At 41.0% G+C, this 20,215-nt stretch overlaps 1 protein-coding gene across 1 annotated transcript in view; it reads right to left on the reverse strand.

Annotated features, from left to right (window-relative positions):
• LOC120063523 (EGF-like repeat and discoidin I-like domain-containing protein 3) overlaps positions 1-20,215 on the reverse strand; it is a 249,839-nt gene that overhangs the window by 60,401 nt on the left and 169,223 nt on the right. The window contains exons 7-9 of the mRNA XM_039013893.1: positions 13,767-13,922; positions 8,752-8,896; positions 8,309-8,493 (exon numbers count right to left, since the gene is read on the reverse strand). Coding sequence (XP_038869821.1) covers positions 8,309-8,493; positions 8,752-8,896; positions 13,767-13,922 — 486 coding nt within the window. The remainder of the gene's footprint in view (positions 1-8,308; positions 8,494-8,751; positions 8,897-13,766; positions 13,923-20,215) is intronic.

The raw sequence follows: 20,215 nt of genomic DNA on the forward strand, positions 1-20,215 counted from the left end.
GTCCAACTTGTATTTTTTAGTCAAGTTTATGATTATTTATTTGATTAGATTAGGTGCCTTTCCAAGATGGCGCCGGACAGATTGCTTGATGTTTGCCTACTAATCACATTGTATAACCACGATTTGTGCCGCTAAATATGCACATTTTCGAACAAACTCTATATGCATTGTGTAATATGATGTTATAGGACTGTCATCTGAAGAATTCTGAGAAGGTTAGTGAAAAAATGTATATATTTTGGTGGTTTATACGTTATCGCTATTTTTGGCTTCAATCAATGCTGTTGTGATGTTTGCTATTGTGCTAAGCTAATATAACGCTATATTGTGTTTTCGCTGTAAAACACTTAGAAAATCTGAAAGATTGTCTGGATTCACAAGATCTGTGTCTCATTTGCTGTACGCTGTGTATTTTTCAGAAATGTTTTATAATGAGTATTTAGTTATTCCACGTTGGTCTCTATAATTGCTCTGGCTGCTTCGGTACTATTTTTGATGGTAGCTGTGATGGTAGCTGCAATGTAAAACTGATTTATACCTCAAATATGCACATTTTTTGAACAAAACATAGATTTATTGTGTAACATGTTATAAGACTGTCATCTGATGAAGTTGTTTCTTGGTTAGTTTGGTTGGTTCTTGGTTAGTTAGGTTGGCTTTGTGCATGCTACCTGTGCTGTGAAAAATGTCTGTCCTTCTTTGTATTTGGTGGTGAGCTAACATAAATATACGTGCTGTTTTCGCTGTAAAACATTTTAAAAATCGGACATGTTGGCTGGATTCAAAAGATGTGTACCTTTCATTTGCTGTATTGGACTTGTTAATGTGTGAAAGTTAAATATTTCTAAAAAATATATTTTGAATTTCGCGCTCTGCCTTTTCAGTGGAATGTGGGAGGAGTTCCGCTAGCGGAACCCCGGGGCTAGACAGGTTAACTTCTTATGGCTGCAAGGGGCAGCACTGAGTAACCTGAAAAGAGGTGGCCATTTCAAACGGCCTCCTACTCAATTCTTGCTCGTACAATATGCATATTATCATTTCTATTGGATAGAAAACACTCTCTAGTTTCTTAAACCGTTTGAATTATTTCTCTAAGTGAACCAGAACTCTTTCTGCAGCCCATTTCCTATCCGGAAGTGAGATTTCCAAATGCGAGGTCTTTTTTCAAGAGCTTGTCTATAAAAGGGCATGTCACTTGGGACCATAGAAACACGTCATACGCCTTCCCCTGGGTGTCATGCGGAAGTGAGAGCAGAAAGGACTTGAATATCTCGTTCAGGGATTGCATACAGCCTCTTGGAGTGAGAGGTCCGCCATAAAAAAAATTCTCGAAGGCGCGAAGTTGGACCTTGTATTGCCTCCTGGAAAACTGTCGTTATAGGTGAATATAATCTCCGGCTTCGATTTTACTTGATACATGTCACAATATCATCCTAAAGTATGTTTTTTCAATATAGTTTAATTATATTATTGAAATTTATTCGGGACTTTAGACGTGATGCGCTGGAAGAATTTTTTCAAGAAGGAGAGGTTAGCGCCGCACGGCCAGTGTGCTTGCTAATTCAAGAGGGAAATAGTTCGTTCTGGATCCAAACAAAGACGGTGCTGGACAATGGACCCCTTTACAACATTCTGATGGAAGATCAACAAAGATAAGGACCCAATTTGGGATGCTATTTCATATATCTGTCGAGCTGTGCTATCGCTACCGATTACTTGGAATCAATGCTGTTGTGTGTTAGCCATTGCAGTAAGCTAATATAACGATATATTGTGTTTTCGCTGTAAAACACTTAGAAAATCGGAAATATTGTCTGTATTCACAAGATCTTTGTCTTTCATTTTGCTATACACCATATATTTTTCTGAAATGTTTTATGATGAGTAATTAGGTAGTTGACGTTGGTGTCTGTATTTACTCTGGCTACTCCCGTGCTATTTCTGACTGTAGCTATGATGGTAGCATCAATGTAAAACTGATTTATAGCTCAAATATGCACATTTTTCGAACAAAATATAGATTTATTGTGTAACATGTTATAGGACTGTCATCTGAGGAAGTTGTTTCTAGGTTTGTTTGGTTGGATCTTGGTTAGTTAGGTTGGCTTTGTGCATGCTACCTGTGCTGTGAAAAATGTCTGTCCTCTTTTGTATTTGGTGGTGAACTAACATAAATATACGTGGTGTTTTTGCTGTAAAACATTTAAAAAATCGGACACGTTGGCTGGATTAACAAGATGTTTATCTTTCAAATGCTGTATTGGACTTGTTAATGTGTGAAAGTTAAATATTTAAAAAAAATAGATTTTGAATTTCGCGCCCTGCACCTGAGCTGGATGTTGTCATAAGTGTACCGGTGTCGGGCTGCAGCCATAACAGGTTAATAAGCAGTGCGGCTTGGTTGGGTTGTGCTTCGGAGGACGCATGGCTTTCGACCTTCGTCTCTCCCGAGCCCGTACGGGAGTTGTAGCGATGAGACAAGATAGTAATTACTAGTGATTGGATACCACGAAAATTGGGGAGAAAAGGGGATAAAATAAAAAATATAAAAAATCTGCCACGCTGTCCCTCAACACGGGGGCCCCTCAGGGGTGCATGCTCAGTCCTCTCCTGTACTCCCTGTTCACCCACGACTGTGTGGACATGCATGACTCCAACACCATCATTACATTTGCTGTCGACACAACGGTGGTTGGCCTGATCGCTGACAACGATGAGACAGCCAACAGTTGAAATATTTTTGCTTTACTCATTACATATGTATATACTGTATTCTATTCTACTCTTTTTTTAGTTTATGCCACTCGGACATTATTTTACTTTTAGGTTGTGTGTATTGTTGTGAATTGTTAGATATTACTGCATTGTTGGAGCTAGAAACACAAGCATTCCGCTACACCAGCAATAACATTTGATTTTATTTGATTTGTGGGAGGAGGACAGTGACCTGGCAGTGTGGTGACAGGACAACAACATCTGCCTCTATGTCACAAGACAAAGGAGGTGATCGTGGTCTCCAGGAAATGGATGGCCAATCACACCCCATCCACATCGACGGAGATATAGTGAAGAGGGTCCAGAGCTTCAAGTTCCTCAGTGTCCACATCACTAAGGAATTATCATGGTCGACACACACCAACAGTCGTAAAGAAAGGCACGATCATGCATGCTATATGGACCTTTTTAGGATATGAAAAAGGATTTTATCTAACAAAACGACACTTCATGTTATCTCTGGGACCCTTTGGATGTTAAACCAGTGCAAGATTTCAGAATGAAAGTACACATTTCACCTTCAGAGGTGAATTTATCAATTAAGTAGATAATTAAGATAATTTGGGCCTGATGTCACTGTTTTTAGTCTTTGCAGTAATAAAGGCTTTACATTTTTGTTGTTGATTAGAACAGACTATGGTACACTTATCATTCATATAATGTTGTTAACACTGTTCCAAACGGTCAGGTGTTTTTTATATTGTAAGCTTCTACAACTAAGTCAAATATCTTCCATATTGGACTTCCCCTTTTCCTCCTGAGCAACCAGTAAACAATCCCCCATTCAAATACATTTTTCACATCCTCCGCATCCATTATGTCACATGTGTGACGGTGTTGGAGTTTGTTATAACAAATTTCTTGATATGATGATGAAATGCTATAGGTCAGGCCCTATTGGTCACGTGCATGTGATCCATACATGTGTCACTTAAAGAGAACAAGGGTTGAGGGAATAAGGAATGTCTTTCCTAAACAAATGAGGGATCTCGGTAAAATAACTTTTCAGTGAGAGAAAATACAAGTAAGAATCAAAACATGGCTGTAATTCTGTTGCAGCTTCAGCGTGATAAACACTGTTGCTATGGTATGGTCCCTGGTCGCTGCAGCAGGGAGGAGAGAGAACGTGCGCGCAGGCACTCGCTGTCTTTTTTTGTTGTTGAGTAATTTGGGTCTTAATTATTTAATCAAACAGTGTACTTAAAGTATCAGACATGCTCAGTGCATATACAGATATTTTATTAAAACACATATGGTGTTTTAATAGGCATATGGAAATATACACGTTTTAAAATTTGATTGTTGGAAAGAACAGACGTCTCTCGGTTGACCAACATGGAGACAGCCCTACTTCCTACCTTGTAGGCTTGCCCAGTATCAAAGGCTTGGCACTAAACTCTTCCGTGTGCTAACTTTTACAATCACCAAATGTCATTCAACTTTTTGGTGTTTTGTAACATATGAGAAAAAATATAGTAGACAGTTTCTGTCAAAAGTGATTGAGTTTTTCCTGTGTCCTGTGGTTGACCTGTTAATGACATCCTCTCCGGATGTTCTCACAATATGTAGTGTGTGATTATGCAGCTGTTTATTTGAAGTAAAACACGTTTGAAATAAAAAGTAATTGCCTGGTGATTGATGTGTTGTGACCTTGTTAAAATTAAGGAAATGGGTTTGAAGTAAAATATGTTTGAAGTAAAAGTATTTTCTGGGGAGGCCTGAGTTTGAACTGTTTGAACAGTTGAAACAGTTGAGAATTTTTGTAGTGAACTTATGGAGCTGCTGTGTAGTGAGATTGTGACCCCTAGAATGAACTGGAATAAGTAATTTCCGGTTGGTATAAGCCTGAGTATAAGTACGTCTTAGACTTGTCCTGTGAACACTACGGGAGATAAATCACAGAAAACTACAGTAAAAATGTCTCCTGCTCCAATTATAGGTGTATTGTGTCCTTCATGTCTGGGGAAAAATGACAAAACCATCAATGCCATTCTTTGTAATGCACCTGATTGTTTTAATGGTGTGATTGATATGAGTGAAAGCCATATGGGTTACATTTTCCAAACGGACAATTCAACAGTGAAGATTTTCTCACACAGCTGCCTTAACACCCTTTTTCAGTCAAAGTTTTTCTCCTGCGTTTCGCATGACAAAATGGCTTAAGCTAAGTCTTGCTCTGTGGCAGATGGAACAGGCCCTGAGTGGAACATCCCTGCATGGGTACGCATTGAAAGAGGAAGTCTGCGGCCGAGATTATTTGAAAGCCATATGATTCTCTTCAGTAGTGTATAGTCCAGACTCCTAAGTGTACATTTTACATTATTGAATTCAGAACAATGTAAATGTCACCAAATCTGTTTGTTCTTATGTTTTTCCATAAGTCAACTACTTTCTGCCTGCCTTTAGCTTCAGGTTGCGAGATTGGTTTAAGGTGCTTGATATGAGGTTTTTCCATCATCGTGACCATTTACGAAGATGGTCCCATCTCAACATCAACTGTGTAGAGAAGAATGCATGAATCAGTCCTTCATGGTCGAATTGTTGCAAAGAAACCACCACTAAAGGACACCAATAATAAGAAGAGACTTGCTTGGGCCAAGAAACACGATCAATTGACATTAGCCGGTAGAAATCTGTCCTTTGTTCTGATGAGTCCAACATTTGTGATTTTTGGTCCAACCGCCGTGTCTTTGTGAGACGCAGAGATTGTGAACGGATGATCTCCGCATGTGTGGTTCCCAGCATGAAGTATGGAGGGGGTGGTGTGATGGTGTGGGGGTGCTTTGCTGGTAACACTGTCTCTGATTTATTTAGAATTCAAGGCACATTTAACCAGCTTGGCTACCACACCATTCTGCAGCGATATGCCATCCCATCTGGTTTACACTTACTGGGACTATCATTTGTTTTTCAACAGGACAATGACCCAAAACACATCTCCAGGCTGTGTATGGACTATTTGACCAAGGAGAGTGATGGAGTGCTACATCAGATGACTTGGCCTCCACAATCACCCGAGCTCAACCCAATTAAGATGGTTTGGGATCAGTTGGACCGCAGAGTGAAGGAAAATAAGCCAACAAGTGCTCAGCATATGTGGGAACTCCTTCAAGACTGTTGGAAAAACATTCCTCATGAAGCTGGTTGAGAGAATGCCAAGAGTGTGCAAAGCTGTCATCTAGGCAAAGGGTGGATCCTTTGAAGAATTATATTTTTATTTGTTTAAAGCTTTTTTTGGTTACTACATGATTCCATATGTGTTAATTCATACTGTAGTTTTGATGTATTCACTATTAGTCTACAATGTAGAAAATAGTCAAAATGAAGAAAAACCCTTGAATGAGTAGGTGTGTCCAAACTTTTGACTGGTACTGTATACAATTGCAGAGATACAAACACACCTCAGATATACACACAATAAATACTCAACCTCCAGATGAGCATGAGGGGGGAGTACAAATCTTACAAGCTTGTTTGGCTGGTCTGTAGCTTATTATTTAATGTTTGGCGCTGCTGGTGAATCATGACGTGCAGGCATAATCAAAATGACACTGGGTTAGCACTGGGCTAGAGTCTTTAGGAGTCTATAGCTAGGTTTCCATCCAATTGGCGACAGATTTTCATGTGAATGTTCTAAAATCAACATAAAACCTATTTGTGCATTTTAGTTCTTCATGGAAATTTGGTGCCAGACAACGGGACCATGAAGATTTTAATTTACCGGACATTCGGGTAATTCACTAGACATCCATATGCCTTCAGATCCGACCTGGCTTAGCCAGCACCATCAATAAATTAGGGATATTGGCCAAATGAACAGCCTATAACAGCCTATAACAACTGACAAAACACTATTCTTTGGGTTTCAACGTGTAGCATATGTAAACTTTTTATCGTTTTTTAGGCTAATTTCCTAAAACAATAATTGTCTACCTCAAGGTTCAGCTGTCAGAGATTTGAGCACTCAATGTATGAGGGCATTGTATGCATATGTCACGTTCTGACCATAGTTCTTTTGGTTTTGTCTTTGTTTTAGTGTGGTCAGGGCGTGAGTTGGGTGGGTTATCTATATGTTGTGTTTCTATGTTGGGTTTGTTGTTTGGCCTAATATGGTTCTCAATCAGAGGCAGGTGTTTGTCATTGTCTCTGATTGGGAACCATATTTAGGTAGCTTGTTTTATGTTGGGGTTTGTGGGTGGTTGTCTTCTGTCTTTGTGTTCATTGCACCAGATAGGACTGTTTCGGTTTTGACACATTTGTTATTTTGTATTTGTGTAGTGTTCACGTTATCGTCTTTTATTAAACATGTTGAACACGAACAACACTGCGTCTTGGTCCGATCCCTGCTACACCTCCTCTTCAGACGAAGAGGAGGAAGGCTGCCGTTACAACATAGGCCTATAGGCTTAGTTGTCCACTGTATGATATTAATACATATACATATAAAAACAATATAGCCTATATAAAGGAAGAGAAGCTTAGGCCTAGCCCCAGAGAGACAAACTTTTGAATAAAACATTCAAATCACAGGGCTTTTGCACCGTTATTCAAATTACATTTTTACTGCAGCCGAAAATAGAATTTTGTACTGGCTTGAAAACAATAATGAATTATTCATTGCATTGTGGTGTTGTAGGCTAGTCTAGGTAGGATAATTTTATAGTGTCCCTAAACAAAATCAATAGGAGAGCTTTATAGAGCTGTGTTTCATGTCTTTACTGTTCTTTCATGAGTAATGATGAATGTGGCCTCCGCTGCCTATCAGCTATTCCTATTTGTTCTTGTTCCTGTTGAAAATGTATGCAGCTTGAATGCTTGTATGTGTGGTATGATTGCTAGTTAGCCTATTGCAGATCTGGACAAACGATCCACCTATCACTATTGTCACTATGCACGGTGGATAGAGGGCAGGATGGACTGATCGACTATACTGACTTGTGGTATAGTAAAAGTTAGCACACAGAGAAGTGTAGTGCATAAGGGAAGTACCAAAACACCTTGATATAGAGGCTCATGCAAGCAGATTAGGAAATTTTGCTAAGATGGAAGAAATGATATAGTAAAACCTGCAACTATTGATTGTAAACGAGGGGGAAAAAACTCACTACCCTCCCCTGTGCACAAGAAGAAAAAAAACACAACCCTCCCCAAAGCAAATTTTGGACCACCCCTCCCCCAAGTAAATTGCAAATTGCAATCTGTCCCTTACTCATTGTGTATTTATTCCTTGAGTTGTTATTATTATTACTATTTCTATATTTTTTCCTCTCTGCATTGTTTATGAAGCATGCGACAAATAAAATTGGATTTGATTTGATCCCTTCATGGACCAGAAGCACTGAATATATACAGTATGTCATAAGTTCCTTTACGCAAGTTTCTGCCCCCCAAAAATAAGTAATTCATTTGGGCCAGGAGCTTTTCATGACCATGTGGCTAGGCTATTACTACAGTCCTCTGTTTTTCCTGGTCATGTGGCCCGGGGAGAAACTCATGTTTCCTTAGACAAGGGAAGAAGGGGGTAGCCTCCTACCTGTAGCCACTGGGATTGGTCACTGTGTCCAGACGTCCAGGCATTGACCTTGCCCTGTTTGTCAAGACGGGCCTTGCCGGGCTCCCAGGTGAACATGTCCATGTTGAGTGTTCTAAAGAGGCTGGACGCTGTGACCTGGTAGTCCTGGATGTGGCCAGACTTCATCCCCATGGGCTCAGAGCAGCCTGGAGAAACAAACTAGTTACTGGACACAGTCCTTTTTACAAAGGCAAAAAAAAAACATTATATTATACTCAATGGTAACCACTATTTTAATTATTGAGCAATGCAGAAACTGTCCTCCTGTCCTTCTTCCTAGATTCTGATCTAAAAGGCAACTTCGACCTACAGCTACATGGCGAGCCACCTGTTTGAACCTCTAGTCATGATTGCGTTTGAACCCATAATGGTTATGGTCAAGACTTTATAGAACTGGGACCCACCTGTGAGCTCACAGCCGAGCAGTTCCATGCGCAGGGTGCAGTGTCTCCTACAGACCTGGGGGTAGATGCGCACGTACTGTGCTTCAATGGGAGGGGTGAAGGAGTTGGCAGAGGGAGCGTTGTTCTCCACATTTCCACGGAATATCTGAGTAGGGAAATTATATGAGAGACAAAGGGTTAAGAGGGGATTAGAAGGGGGGAGAAATGTGTTTATCTGTCAATGTAAGAGTCTCTCGCAGTGTCTCTAGTGTCTACTCGCCCCTCAACAAATTGCTGCCATTCAAGGTCAATTAGCTAGAATTATAAGAAAAATAAGCCGGTTATTCATAAGCAATTACACGGTCATACCGTATAGACTGTTTAAAAAAATGACCCCAGAAAGAACTTATATAGTGTTTCATAGAGCCCTCTGACATAGAAGTCTTCACGGATCCACCTGTACGGATCCAGATTTCGAAATACACGTATGTGTAATTTTAACTGACTTGTCCGAAGAACCCATACAGATCAGAACGCAGCTGCTGCAGTAGAGAGAGAGAGAGAGAGAGAGAGAGAGAGAGAAATATATTGTTTCATTTATGCTGCTATCCTTTGCTTTTCACGAGAGTGGCGCGTGTAGCTTTTGGTTGTTGTTGGCCAATCCTAAGTCAACAAAGCGGCAATAGGATACAGTAATGAGACTCCGTGTGGGACTAAAGTTAGGAGATATCTAATCATTAGAAGATGGAACTAAAATTATAGGCTACAACGACCAAGGGCCAACAGGTAAGCTGCTACTTAATATTTTGAATGGAGTTGTTGTTTGTAATTGTAGGATGAGAAAGCCCATGCAGCCTCAATTAGCCTAGCAAGCTAGCTATTTTAACTAGCTTCTCCCAGTTTGATGCAGTCAAGACAGGCACCTACTACGTAATCATATTGGATGACAACCCAGCTGTGGCAGTTATTAATCGACTATAGCGCGAGTCGGCTTGGTTGGTTGCTGTCTCTCGTCTCTCCCTTCCTCCTCCCTGTTCCTGTGTCACTCGCTCACACTCACAGTAGCCTACACACACAGCACAGCCCCTGCTAGAGCATCACCTCTCTTTTCCTCCTCTCCCTTGCGCATTAGCAGCTCCGGTTTATAAAGTAGCTTAAAAATTGACTTTACTGCTGCTTCGCTCACTCGGATCGGACCATGTCTGGATCCGATCAGGTATATACGGAACGGGTCTAGTTGTCCTCGGATCCGTCCAGGTGGGAAAGCTCCAGGTTAATTTCGGAACGGGTCCAAAAACTTAGACCCGTTCCGAAATTAACCTGGGGCTTTGGGCCCGAACTGAAATTGGGACCCGTTCCGAAATTAACCTGGGGCTTTCCCAACTGGACGGATCCGAGGACAACTAGACTCTGAGGTGAAGGAATGTTTGTGTGTTTGTTCGGAATGCAGCTGTCTCTAGATGAATTCAGGACTCCGGGTGGTCAGGGTGGTCCCTACAGGTCAGAGCATCACTGAGTCTACGCTCTGGCTAGCACGCTCTTACAGTCAGATCTACCTCTCAAAGATCTCAGGCAAGAATATTAACAACTGGGTTTTGAGTTCAGTCTCTCACCCCAATGTTCTGCATGCTTCATCAGTTTTAGAGTATCAACAAATCAGAGAATAGAAAATGCTTTACAGACTTGAAATAGTATACACAATCAATCTAAAAGTCATAAAAGAAGAGGGGGGTAAGTGTCAGGAAGATACTATCAGTGTGAGCTGGCTAATTAAAAAGCCACCTCATCATTTTTATTATTTTTATTTAACCAGGTAGGCAAGTTGAGAACAAGTTCTCATTTACAACTGCGACCTGGCCGAGCAGTTCGACACATAACAACACAGAGTTAAACATGGAGTAAAACAAACATACAGTCAATAATACAGTAGAAAAATAAGTCTATATACAATGTGAGTAAATGAGGTGAGATAAGGGAGGTAAAGGCAATAAATAGGCCATGGTGGCGAAGTAAATACAACATAGCAATTAAAACACTGGAATGGTAGATTTGACAGTAGATGAGTGTGCAAAGTAGAAATACTGGGGTGCAAAGGAGCAAAATAAATAAATACAGTAGGGGAAGAGGTAGTTGTTTGAGCTATTTATAGATGGGCTATGTACAGGTGCAGTGATCTGTGAGCTGCTCTGACAGCTGGTGCTTAAAGCTAGTGAGGGAGATAAGTGTTTCCAGTTTCAGAGATTTTTGTAGTTCGTTCCAATCATTGGCAGCAGAGAACTGGAAGGAGAGGCGACCAAAGGAGGAATTGGCTTTGGGGGTGACAAGTGAGATATACCTGCTGGAACGCGTGCTACGGGTGGGTGCAGCTATGGTGACCAGCGAGCAGAGATAAGGCGGGACTTTACCTAGCAGGGTCTTGTAGATGACCTGGAGCCAGTGGGTTTGGTCAGAACCGTCCAGAGTAGTGATGCTGGACGGGCGGGCAGGTGCAGGCAGCGATCGGCTGAAGAGCATGCATTTAGTTTTACTTGTATTTAAGAGCAGTTGGAGGCCACGGAATGAGAGTTGTATGGCATTGAAGCTCGTCTGGAGGGTTGTTATCACAGTGTCCAAAGAAGGGGCAGAAGTATACAGAATGGTGTCGCCTGCGTAGAGGTGGATCAGAGACTCACCAGCAGCAAGAGCGACATCATTGATATATACAGAGAAGAGAGTCGGCCCAAGAATTGAACCCTGTGGCACCTCCATAGAGACTGCAAGAGGCCCGGACAACAGGCCCTCCGATTTGACACACTGAACTCTGTCGGAGAAGTAGTTGGTGAACCAGGCGAGGCAATCATTTGAGAAACCAAGGCTGTTGAGTCTGCCGATGAGAATGTGGTGATTGACAGAGTCGAAAGCCTTGGCCAGGTCAATGAATACGGCTGCACAGTATTGTTTCTTATCGATGGCGGTTAAGATATCGTTTAGAACCTTGAGCGTGGCTGAGGTGCACCCATGACCAGCTCTGAAACCAGATTGCATAGCGGAGAAGATACGGTGGGTTTCGAAAATGGTCGGTGATCTGTTTGTTAACTTGGCTTTCGAAGACTTTAGAAAGGCAGGGTAGGTTAGATATAGCAGTTTGGGTCAAGAGTGTCCCCCACTTTGAAGAGGGGGATGACCGCAGCTGCTTTCCAATCTTTGGGAATCTCAGACGACACGAAAGAGAGTTTGAACAGGCTAGTAAATAGGGGTTGCAACAATTTCGGCAGATCATTTTAGAAAGAAAGGGTCCAGATTGTCTAGCCTGGCTGATTTGTGGGGGTCCAGATTTTGCAGCTCTTTCAGAACATCAGCTGACTGGATTTGGGAGAAGGAGAAATGGGGAAGGCTTGGGCGAGTTGCTGGGGGGTGCAGTGCTGTTGACCGGGGTAGGGGTGGCCAAGTGGAAATTGAAATTCTCAATTATAGTGGATTTATCGGTGGTGACAGAGTTTCCTATCCTCAGTGCAGTGGGCAGCTGGGAGAAGGTGCTCTTATTCTCCATGGACTTTACAATGTCTCAGAACTTTTTTGAGTTTGTGTTGCAGGAAGCAAATTTCTGCTTGAAAAAGCTAGCCTTGGCTTTTCTAACTTCCCTAAAAAGTTGCATTTCACGGGGGCTGTTCGATGCTAATGCAGAACGCCACAGGATGTTTTTGTGTTGGTTAAGGGCAGTCAGGTCTGGAGAGAACCAAGGGCTATATCTGTTCCTGGTTCTACATTTCTTGAATGGGGCATGCTTATTTAAGATAACCAGGCATCCTCTACTGACGGGATGAGGTCGATATCCTTCCAGGATACCCTGGGCCAGGTCGATTAGAAAGGCCTGCTCGCTGAAGTGTTTCAGGGAGCGTTTGATAGTGATGAGTGGAGGTCATTTGACCGCTAACCCATTACGGATGCAGGCAATAAGGGTTGGTTGGTTGAAAACAGCAGAGGTGTATTTAGAGGGCAAGTTGGTTAGGATGATATCTATGAGGGTGCTCGTGTTTACGGATTTGGGGTTGTACCTGGTAGGTTCATTGATCATTTGTGTGAGATTGAGAGCCTCAAGCTTAGATTGTAGGATGGCCGGGGTGTCAAGCATGTCACAGTTTAGGTCACCTAGCAGCACGAGCTCTGAAGATAGATGGGGGGCAATCAGTTCACATATGGTATCCAGAGCACAGCTGGGGGCAGAGGGTGGTCTATAGCAGGCGGCAATGGTGAGAGACTTGTTTTTAGAGAGGTGAATTTTCAAAAGTAGAAGTTCAAATTGTTTGGGTACAGACCTGGATAGTAGGACAGAACTCTGCAGGCTATCTCTGCAGTAGATTGCAACACCGCCCCCTTTGGCCATTCTATCTTGTCTGAAAATGTTGTAGTTAGGGATGGAGATTTCAGAGTAATTGGTGGTCTTCCTAAGCCAGGAGTCAGACACGGCTAAGACATCCGGGTTGGCAGAGTGTGATAAAGCAGTGAATAAAACAAACTTAGGGAGGAGGCTTCTAATGCATGAAACCAAGGCTTTTACGGTTACAGAAGTCATCAAAAGAGAGCGCCTGGGGAATAGGAGTGGAGCTAGGCACTGCAGGGCCTGGATTCACCTCTACATCGCTACATAGAGGTCCCAGCCTAAAACCCCAAACAGCAAGCAATGCAGGTGTAGAAGCACGGTGGCTAGGAAAAACTCCCTAGAAAGGCCAAAACCTGCTAGCTAAGATAACTGTACAATTTTATGAAAAATAGTTACTTTTTCCAAAGCCTATCTTCTTTGTTTGTTGCTTGTTTTGTCTCCAATTCAGTCTTGCAGTTTTCTTTGGCTTTTTTCCAATGTACTTCAATCTAAAAACCATGTAAATTTCAATATTTGTAGGAGCTCATTTTTTCAGCAGCTGCTGCTCAATTTGGAATCTGGAAATCATGTCCTCCACTCTGCCAATGACTTGGTGCGTGGCCTCCAGTTGCTGCGTCCGTGCGTGCAGGCGTGTGTGAAAACAAAGATAAATAATGTGTGTGTGTGTGTTTCTCACCATGTCCTCATCTGTGCCCTTGACTTTGTATGTCCTCCAGGTCTTGCCATCGTCACTGGAGGCCACTTTGTAAGACTTGACGTACTCTGGGCTGCCGATACGCTTTGCACCCTGGGTAATTAGTCCGGTGACCCGCATCCTCCTCTGTAGGTTAATCTGTGGGGGAAAAAAGGAATAAAAACAGCAATCAAAAACCTTGTTTGTGTGTGTTTTCGGGATATTATATTGTTTTATTTAAGTGATAATGCCAGAGAAGCCGATGTTTGGAGAATATATTGGCACAGGTGTCGTTAAGCCTGAGATGAAGTCGAGGGCCAGCAAACCGTGCCAATATATCCTCCCAACACTGGCTTCGAAAGCATTATCACTTTTATACAACAGGTTGCCAGCATATTCAAATAATGATTGACATATTTTCATTAAAAACATTATTTTGATTAATTTATTCATATTACTATTTCATCCTTCCACAATATATATTTCCGACACAAATCTAGGGTTGCTAGATACGCGACCCAGTCTTTCAGTCTTTTTGTTCTGTATCTATGGACACGACCCAGTTGTTCAGTCTTTTTGTTCTGTATCTATGGATGCAACCCAATCATGCATTTTAAATGTTCCATTGTCATACTGGCTGGCAACGTTCTTATCCCTTGCTTGCTAGCTAGCCAACTACGGCTAACTTAGTCACATCTAAAAGAAATGAGAGATAATGTCTAGATTTTTATAGTGGAGATCAAGTTTATAAGTTGCCTGGCTAGGCTGATGAGACAGTGGATTGCTCAGTCAGATGGAACATAGTAAATAGGCATTTTAACGTCATATATTCATATAGCCGGTGGCAACTTGTGGAATAGACATCTGCTGGAATGTGGTTTTAACCCATAAGCATTCAGGATTAGACACACCCGTTGTATAAACTAACACAATTGGTCAGATTAAGAGATTTTAGGTAATAAAAATAATCGCTGTCAAAATGACTGAACCCTTGTTTTCAATACTCCAGCATCCTCCCCGTGTGTATAATGACACAGGCTTTAAAAAAAATGTTTTATGAGATTGGAGAACACATTGGAAGGGATCTTAAACCAAATATTTCAAGATCCTTGATATCTTTTCTCTGCGCTTATGGACTGGCCTTTCCAATTCAAACCACAAACCAATGGGGTTCCAGTCCAGAGAATGTTTGTCGGGCTATCCCCGACAAAATAAAATCTTGGTCGACCGAGAGTCTTCTGTTCTTTCAACCAATCGATTGGTTTACATTTTAAAATGTGTATTTTTTCATATGCACTATCGTTCAAAAGTTTGGGGTCACTTAGAAATGTCCTTGTTTTTGAAAGAAAAGCACATTTTGAGCCCATTAAAACATCAAATTGATTAGAAATGCAGTGTAGACATTGTTAATTTTGTAAATGACCATTGTTGCTGGAAACGGCAGATTTTTTTATGGAATATCTACATAGGCGTACAGAGGCCCATTATCAGCAACCAGCACTCCTGTGTTCCAATGGCACGTTGTATTAGCTAATCCAAGTTTATAATTTTAAAAGGCTAATTGATCATTAGAAAACCCCTTTGCAATTATGTTAGCACAGCTGAAAACTGTTATTCTGATTAAAGAAGCAATAAAACTGGCCTTCTTTGGACTAGTTGAGCATCAGTATTTGTGGGTTCGATTACTCAAAATGGCCAGAAACAAAGACATTTCTTCTGAAACTCGTCAGTCTATTCTTGTTCTGAGAAATGAAGGATATTCCATGTGAGAAATTGCCAAGAAACTGTAGATCTCGTACAACGTTGTGTACTACTCCCTTCACAGAACAGCGCAAACTGGCTCGAACCAGAATATAAAGAGGAGTGGGAGGCCCCGGTGCACAACTGAGCAAGAGGACAAGTACATTAGAGTGTCTAGTTTGAGAAACAGACGCCTCACAAGTACTCAACTGGTAGCTTCATTAAATAGTACCTGCAAAACACCAGACTCAACGTCAACAGTGAAGAGGCGACTCCGGGATGCTGGCCTTCTAGGCAGAGTTACAAAGAAAAAGCCATGACTCAGACTGGCCAATGAAAAGAAAAGATTAAGATGGGCAAAAGAACACAGACACTGGACAGAGAAAGTCTGCTTAGAAGGCCAACATCCCAGAGTCGCCTCTTCACTGTTGACGTTGAGACTGGTGATTTGCGGGTACTATTTAATGAAGCTGCCTCGAAGCGAGCATAGAAGTAATTTAGCTCATCTGGTAGGCTTCTGTCACTTGGCAGCTCTTGGCTGTGCTTCCCTTTGTAGTCTGTAAAAGTTTGCAAGCCCTGCGGTGTAGTACGATTCGATCTTAGTCCTGTATTGACACTTTGCCTGTTTGATGGTTCATCAGGGGACATAGCGGGATATCTTATAAGCTTCCGGGTTAGAGTCCTGCCCCTTGAAAGTGGCAGCTCTACCCTTTAGCTCAGTGCAGATGTTGCCTGTAATCAATGGCTTCTGGTCGGGGGTATGTACTAGAGGTAGACCGATTAATCGGAATGGTCGATTAATTAGGGCCGATTTCAAGTTTTCATAACAATCGGAAATCTGTATATATTTTTTTACACCTTTATTTAACTAGGCAAGTCAGTTAAAACCTCTTGAAGCTAGGGGGCAGAATTTTTATGTTTGGAAAAATAACATTCCCAATGTAAGCTGCCTATTTCTCAGGTCCAGGTGCTAGAATATGCATATAATTGACAGAGTAGTTTTGAAAACACTCTAAAGTTTCCAAAACTGTCAAAATATTGTCTGTGAGTATAACAAAACTGATTTTGCAGGCGAAAACCTGAGGAAATCCAACCCGGAAGTGACTCTTATTTTGAAAAATCACTGTTCCATTGCCTGCCTTTCGTCCATTTAAAGGGATATCAACCAGATTCCTTTTCCAATGGCTTCCTCAGGGTGTGAACAGTCTTTAGCTTTTATTCTGAAAAATTAGCAAGATTTATCAAAACGCGTCAGTGGATAGACGGATGTCCTTCCATTAGTTCATGCGCGCGACACTGGTTGCTCGACATTTCTTTCTCTCCAGTATTGAATAGTTTACAGTCCGGTTGAAATATTATCGATTATTGATGTTAAAAACATCCTGAGGATTGATTATTAAAAACGTTTGACATGTTTCTACGAACTTTACGGATACTATTTGGAATTTTCGTCAAGCCTTGATGACCTGCCTAAGGCTGTGGAATACTGAACATAACACGCCAAACAAATGGAGGTTTTTTGATATTAAAATAATCTTTATCGAACAAAAGGAACATTTATTGTGTAACTGGGAGTCTCGTGAGTGCAAACATCCAAAGATCATCAAAGGTAAGCGATTCATTTGATTGGTCACGAAAGCCAGAAAAGCAATCTACATTGCTGCTAGGTGTTATTAAAACCTCTTGTCAATATAGGGGGTGCTGTTTCAACTTTGTAAAATATCGTTCTCAAATTAAACTGCCTCGTACTCAATTCTTGCTCGTACAATATGCATATTATTATTACTATTGGATAGAAAACACTCTCTAGTTTCTAAAACCGTTTGAATTATTTCTCTGAGTGAAACAGAACTCAATCTGCAGCACTTTTCCTGTCAGGGAGTGAGATTTCAGAAATCGAGGTCCCTGTTCTGAGGTCAGTTTATAAGTCCCCATGTAAGCCATCGGGCTACATGCACTGCATACGTCTTCCTCTAGATGTCAGTAAGCGGGGAGAATTTGAATGGAGTGGATTGCGCAATCTGGGACCTTATATAAGACCGTGGAACGGAAGTACCGTCCTTTTCAACGGTGCGCCTGGCGCAAGAAGACATCACAATGGCGTCCTGCAAACGCTTTCGTTTTAGTAGTTCTATATCTCCGGTCATGTTTTTATTCGTTATAGGTGTTAAAGACATCATAAGGTAGTTAATTTAAACCGACTTATAGCAGTTTATAGCAGTTTATTGCGATTTTCTGGGATTTCTTTGTCATGCGCTTTCACGAGTTGGACACCTCTCCAGTTGGTGGCTAACATTAGCGGCTATTTCGACCGGACAAGAGGACATCTTTCAACCCAAAGACGATTGTTCTGGAGAAAGGACACCTTGCCCAAGATTCTGATGGAAGCTCAGCTAATAGTAAGCAGTCTTTATGCTGTTAATTCGTATTTATGTTGACAAATGTTAAATAATAATTCCGCCATGAATTATGGGGCGGTCTCGCTTTAGCGCACGCTGTATTGCGCAGTAACGTTAATTTTAAAAATCTAACCCAGCGATTGCATTAAGAACTAATTTATCTTTCATTTGCTGTCCAACTTGTATTTTTTAGTCAAGTTTATGAATAGTTTTCGATTAGAATAGGTGCCTTTCCCAAGATTTCTCCTGACATTTTCTTTGCAGCTTGGCTACTTTTCTCATTGTATAACCACGATTTGTGCCGCTAAATATGCACATTTTCGAACAAACTCTATATGCATTGTGTAATATGATGTTATAGGACTGTCATCTGAAGAATTCTGAGAAGGTTAGTGAAAAAATTAATATATTTTGGTGGTTTATACGTAATCGCTATGTTTGGCTTGAATCAATGCTGTTGTGATGTTTGCTATTGTGGTATGCTAATATAACGCTATATTGTGTTTTCGCTGTAAAACACTTAGAAAATCTGAAATATTGTCTGGATTCACAAGATCTGTGTCTTTCAATTGCTGTACGCTGTGTATTTTTAAGAAATGTTTTATGATGAGTAATTAGGTAATACACGTTGCTCTCTGTAGTTATTCTAGTCGCTTTGGTGAGAGTTGTGATGGGGGCTGCAATGGTAAACTATGATTTATACCTGAAATATGCAAATTTTTCGAACAAAACATATGCTATACAATAAATATGTTATCAGACTGTCATCTGATGAAGTTTTTTCTTGGTTAGTGGCTATTTATATCTTTATTTGGTCGAATTTGTGATAGCTACTGATGGAGTAAAAAACTGGTGGAGTAAAAAAAGTGGTGTCTTTTGCTAACGTGGTTAGCTAATAGATGTACATATTGTGTCTTCCCTGTAAAACATTTTAAAAATCAGAAATGATGGCTGGATACACAAGATGTGTATCTTTCATCTGGTGTCTTGGACTTGTGATTTAATGATATTTAGATGCTAGTATTTACTTGTGACGCTATGCTAGGCTATGCTAGTCAGCTTTTTTACTGATGGGGGTGCTCCCGGATCCGGGTTTGGGAGGAACTAGAAGTTAATGTTTGTCTAGTGATCGGTAAACTTACACAAACGCTTGGATTGCTTTCGCTGTAAAGCATATTTTCAAAATCTGACACAACAGGTGGATTAACAACAAGCTAAAGTGTGTTTTGCTATATTGCACTTGGGATTTCATGAATATAAATATTTTCATCAATTTTTTTTGAATTTGGCGCTCTGCAATTCAGCGTTTGTTGATGAAAATGATCCTGCTAAAGGGATCCGTGCGTCAAGAAGTTAATTAAGAACACATTCTTATTTTCAATGACGGCCTAGGAACGGTGGGTTAACTGCCTTGTTCAGGGGCAGAACGACAGATTTTTACCTTGTCAGCTCAGGGATTCAATCTTGCAACCTTACAGTTAACTAGTCCAACGCTCTAACCACCTGCCTCACGAGGAGCCTGCCTGTTACGCGAATGCAGTAAGAAGCCAGGGTAAGTTGCTAGCTAGCATTAAACGTATCTTAGCACTGAATATTAGCGAGTAATATACTCAGAAGTGGTGGATGGTGTGCACGCCTCCTGAGTCGGACTAGAAGTCACTCCGAATACCTCTTCCCTTGCCGGGAGCGTCTTGGATCAGCCTTTGGGATAATTTCAATTGCCTTGAGGGGTACAGGAATTTCTTATTTATGGTCGGAATGCTGGTAAGTTACCGCCACTCTGACAAGCAAAAGTTATTTCCAGCTGTATGTAATAACACACAAAAAAAATACTGCAAAGTTGCTTAGGAGCTAGAAGCAGAGCTGGCATGTCTGTCGGTGCCATCTTACTCTTGTAGGCCAAAGTTACGATATTAAGACTAAACAGGATGTGTTCTAAGGCCTACAGCTCGATGGTGGTTATACAAGGCTGCTATACTAACCCTGCTAATGATAATGAAATGACTTATTATAATGATGATAATAATAACAATAAGGAGATCAAGAAAAAGGAGGGTTACTATTGTTAGAAGAAAAAAAAATCGGACTATTTGTAACTGTGTAAACACAAAATAATTTATAAGTAATACCATAGGCTGTTCTAACAAAAAAAAGTGTAAAGCCTTTATTCCAGCATAGCAAAGATTAAAAACAGCTGAATTTGAAATTGTTTATCAGACGTTGTGGTTGCTTGAGGCTTGGTGCTCATGGAATCAGTACGCTATTAAACAAACACTCAAACAGGCTACACAAGCAGGATCTGTCTTATTTCTG

Source organism: Salvelinus namaycush, chromosome 18, assembly GCF_016432855.1.
Source record: "Salvelinus namaycush isolate Seneca chromosome 18, SaNama_1.0, whole genome shotgun sequence".
Taxonomy (NCBI): Eukaryota; Metazoa; Chordata; class Actinopteri; order Salmoniformes; family Salmonidae; genus Salvelinus; species Salvelinus namaycush.